The 4,502-nt window shown below is 37.1% G+C and overlaps 1 protein-coding gene across 1 annotated transcript; it reads right to left on the bottom strand.

Annotated features, from left to right (window-relative positions):
• Positions 1-2,400: 2,400 nt before the first annotated feature.
• Positions 2,401-3,547, bottom strand: LOC116134649 (hydroxyproline-rich systemin-like). The gene is made up of 2 exons (XM_031420320.1): positions 3,461-3,547; positions 2,401-2,896 (listed from the first exon to the last, which is right to left on the bottom strand). The coding sequence occupies exons 1-2, from the start codon at positions 3,543-3,545 to the stop codon at positions 2,535-2,537; spliced, it is 447 nt and encodes a 148-aa protein (XP_031276180.1). The 5' UTR covers positions 3,546-3,547; the 3' UTR covers positions 2,401-2,534.
• Between the last annotated feature and the right edge of the window lie 955 nt (positions 3,548-4,502).

Here is a 4,502-nt window from a genome sequence, read left to right as displayed (position 1 = left end):
AGTTCCAAAGGATAATATTAAGATTTGCCACAATGATATATATATAATGGAGATGTCATGATGTAGGAATATTAACATTTACTATAAATATTTCAAATTTTAACATTTTATTATAATACAATACTTCTTGGATTCCTCCAATTTAAGATGCAAATTAAATTTCAAATTTGTTGATGTGTGATTTTGACACCAACTAATCGACACGTGCGTAACGTTGATTGGCCAAGAGACACACGTGGGTATTAATAGCGTGAAGAACAAATGCAATAATGAGAGCGTTCTAAAGTGGTTCGGATGCTAAGGTAGCAAGTCCTACGTCCACTGATAATTGTATTAGTATTGTGGGTCCGGTCGCAACAGCGGACTGACTTACGAATGATTAGGGAAAAGTAAATACAAAGGTACAAAAGAGAGAGAGAAAGCTAGTTCAAAGTATAAATTGGCCGAATCCCCTCAATGAAGGGGTCTTCTTCTTTTTATAGTGAGATGAGTGTAAATAATCATCATTAAATCCATGGGTTGGTGTGAATGTTAGGGCAAAATCCGGCCTCACGTCACATTGCCCACTTTCCAAGCTGATTTCATGCAATTTGGATGAGGGAAATGGACACGTGGGAGCTCTGCAGCGTTTGGCAAGCCTGACGTGCGCTTACCGTTCTGACGGAAGCAGGTCACACTCCATCACGTGATTTCCCATGTCAGCCCTTGATTTCCCATGTCAGCCCTTGATTTCCCAAGCATAACAGAAGTCCCCTAGTTTTTAAGGTTTGAGGATCGAACCTTAGAAACTAAGTCATGCCGCGATTGGAGGTTCTGATAATTTCGACCTGAATGGAAGAAGCTTGGGATAGGGCCTTTTGTGAACGCGACCCCGCACAAACCTCACCCAAACGACCTGACAACCGTCACCTAAGCGACCTGATTTCATCGGGCGTTCCTTACCATGCCTTAGGGTTGGAGATTCAATGAAGTCGTTTCTACGCTGATAGGCGTTCCGCGCGTGTTAAGCGTCTACCAGGCGCATTAAATGCGCTGTGTGTTGACGCGTTGTTTTGACAGAGCATTAATTGCACGACACACTCGAAACGACAACCCTTATCACAATATTAAATGCGGCGTGGGGAGCATTTAATGCGGAGAGAGAGAAAGGCGTCGTTTCGATTCCGAGAGGTGGTAACCGTCGGTTCATAGTCCATATAAAAGCCCAAATTTTTTAGATGATGCCACCAAAATTCCTTTTGCCTCGAGCAAAAAATCTTTACAAACCGAAAGTTCTTCTTTTCCGATTGGCATCTTTCCAATATCTGAAACAAGAACCGTCCTCGGTCACGCCCCCCAGAAGGTAAGGTTTCTCTTTTTCTTTTCTCTTTTTTTTTTTTTTTTTNGGAAAATGGCGAGCACGGAAGGGTGGGTTTTGAAGAGCAGAGGGTGGGGAGTCGAACAGTGGTGGCAAGGGGCATTTTGGGTGATTGAATAAGTTGAAAACAAGGCCGAAAAGATGGGAAATCATGCAAAAACTCAGGCGGCGATTTCTGGTGATTGGCAAGTGCACTAGGCTCAGGGTAAATGGATTAAGGGTGAGAGAGGCTCGGGGAAGTGGATGGAGGAGGAGGTGAGTTTTAGGGTGGATTTCTGACATCGAATACGACCGAAAATCTAGCTTAAAGAGTCGGCCATGTGAATGGAGGTAGTGGTGGGGAAATGGTGAGTGATGATGGCAAATGGAGGCTTGGGCTTTGTAGAGGAGGTGATGAGGATTTTATGGGTGGTCTCGGAAGTGATTTTGGACGCTGGGATTTGTTGGAAAACGGCAAAAACCGTAGGCTCCGACATTGCTAACGTGCGCCATCTCTTACTAAGGTGCACTTTCCCTTTTCTTTTCTCTTCTCCATAGGCCAAATGTTTGTTGACCATTATGCCCTCACTAATAATGAATTTTTGACTATTTTACCCTTCACCACAACAAAAATTACTAAAAAAATTGTGCTTTGGGTACTAAAAGGGTATTTAAAAAGTGGGTGGGTATGAATTTGTCAATGGACCATTTTTTGGGTAGGAACATGGCGTTAACTCTTGAAATTAATTACACAAACTACTTCTCTTATGCGGTGGTAACATCGCATGTTTATTATTAAAAGATATATAAAAATTTTATTTTTTATTTTTTATAAATGTTAACCAACAATAATAAACCTTTAACTGATTTCACTTAATGAGATCCACAGAAAATATGGATTATGAATTCATATGTTTTAATCTTTCCATATATCTATCCATTTTAAATTCCAAATTTCCGTAAAAAATAATTAGACGAAAAATTAAACAAATGTATATAACATTAATTTTATTAGAATGATAAAAAATATTTAGATATATAACATTAATTATACAATACCGTTCAGAGTCAAATAAATTTTTCAAGATTTATATGAATCCCATTCTTATCGACTCTTACCGTCAAACTTAACTAGCTACTGTTACACAAATGGCCTCATGCACAACCCTATTATCACAACCACTGAATCACTCTTGAGTCAAGATGAAGCTGCATAACAATTCTGAGAAGATATTTTATGTAACAATTGCTCGACACTCGCTTGATGCTCCGATGGTGATGGCTTCGGAGTTGGAGGGGCACTTGGTGTCGGCCTCTTTCCATAATCAGTTACCATTGTGATGACCCTTTTGCATGGAGTACTTCCTGCAATGCAAGGAACTCCAGTTTCTGTCAGTTGGTCTAGTGATGATGATGGATTCGGTGGCGGTGGAGGCGACAGCAGGGTCTTTCCGTAACTGGTTGTCAGTTGATGGGGTGAGGGTGATGACTTTGGAGGTGGTGGTGGTGATCTTGAATGCCTTCCATAGTCAGTAATCATGGAGATTTTGTTTTGCCAATCTGTATAGGAAAAGAGAAAGATTAGATAAGCAAGTTACTCAGACATTTAAAATGCTTGATAATCAATTTCCAATATCAATAGGTTGATTGTTTTGCTCTTGTATTTTCCAAAAGGGAAAAAGATCTCTAAAGCTTTTTCCTCGATCTGAAGAGAAACTGATATTGAATCATACTTGAATCTAACTGAGGTTAGCAGTAATAGAGAAACTGAATGACATCGGAAAAAAGAGGGATTCCAATTGTAAGATATCCAATAAAACTGTCATTGGAATTGATATCTTATTCAAGATAATTATTAAACTCGTAGCTATACACAGAGAAAAGCAAAACGGGAGAAGAGAGTAAGAAACTATATATAGCAGCTTTTTTAATATTAAGTAAAAAGCAAAAAGAGTTGCTGAAACAAGTATAAACAGTTGCTTCTATGCATGCCTTTGTATTCCTTTAAAAATATAAAGTTGTTGCATAACAAAACTGAATTTTCTACCAAATATACTAAAAGCTTAATTAACCTTTAATTAATTACAGAAGTTTGCTCATAATGCATAGATGCATGTAAATAACCTGATAAGGTTCTTGCTTCTGCCGAAATGGCAAGGAAGGCAAGAAGAGACGCAAGAAGTAGAGTGCTCATTATTGAAGTTGTCATGTTCTTCATCAATAATTCATAAACCAAAAGAGAGAGTGAAAGCAATTTATAGACAATAAAGTGCTTTGCATAACGTATATCATGACATCATGTTTCGCTTTATTTATCATTTTTGTTTAACTATATATAAACTGGTAATTAATTAATTTCATCAATTTGACATTAAACATTACTAGATTAAGTTATATATTGATCCAAATAGTCAAAATGGTCCAAGCAGAACCGATGGCCACTTGTTTCATTTCATATCCAGTAAGAGCTTGGTCTTTGGTGATTTTTATGTTTTTCCCATCTGAACACAGCATATATAATTTGACTAGATCTGGTTGCTTGAGCTCTTGACTTGGGGGGTCAATGGCATTTTGGCATGCAGACGAGTGGACTTGTAAAACTCATGTAGAAGAATGAGAATCTTCAAAAAAAATTATTTCTTCAAAGAAGTCACCACACAAAAGGAAACAAAACTATGCAACTAAGAATTGATTTGCTACCTATCTTGGACTTGGCTTTTTCTTTGTTATTTACTACCTCTTAACAACCATATTCTTAACAAGAATTAGTTTTTATTTGTTTTGGTACAAATGCATGTCGGATATATATATATAATTGAACACGTTACAGATCCAAAAGACCAAATAAGCTACAATGTTATTGTGATAGATGATCCAAAGGTTTAAACATAGGAACTCAAGGAAGAGAACAAACCTCTTTGATCGTCAGCCAACCCCTTAGGGTTATATTACTATATTTCTTGTATTAATATTAGGGTTATGGTAATACGGTCAACAACCAATTAATTTTAATACAAATTACGAAAACGCAATTTTTAAAATAATTAAAAAAAGGGTTTATTTTCGATTTATTCATATTCTACCTCCCAAAGTAATGTTTTTAAAATTAAGCCTTTGTTTATGTATACTTCTATGGAACTTCTGTATTTTCCTAGTCTCTCTTTTT

The sequence above is a fragment of the Pistacia vera genome, unplaced genomic scaffold (genome assembly GCF_008641045.1).
Source record: "Pistacia vera cultivar Batoury unplaced genomic scaffold, PisVer_v2 Contig290, whole genome shotgun sequence".
NCBI classification, from domain to species: domain Eukaryota; kingdom Viridiplantae; phylum Streptophyta; class Magnoliopsida; order Sapindales; family Anacardiaceae; genus Pistacia; species Pistacia vera.
This window is presented reverse-complemented; position numbering and strand designations above follow the sequence as displayed.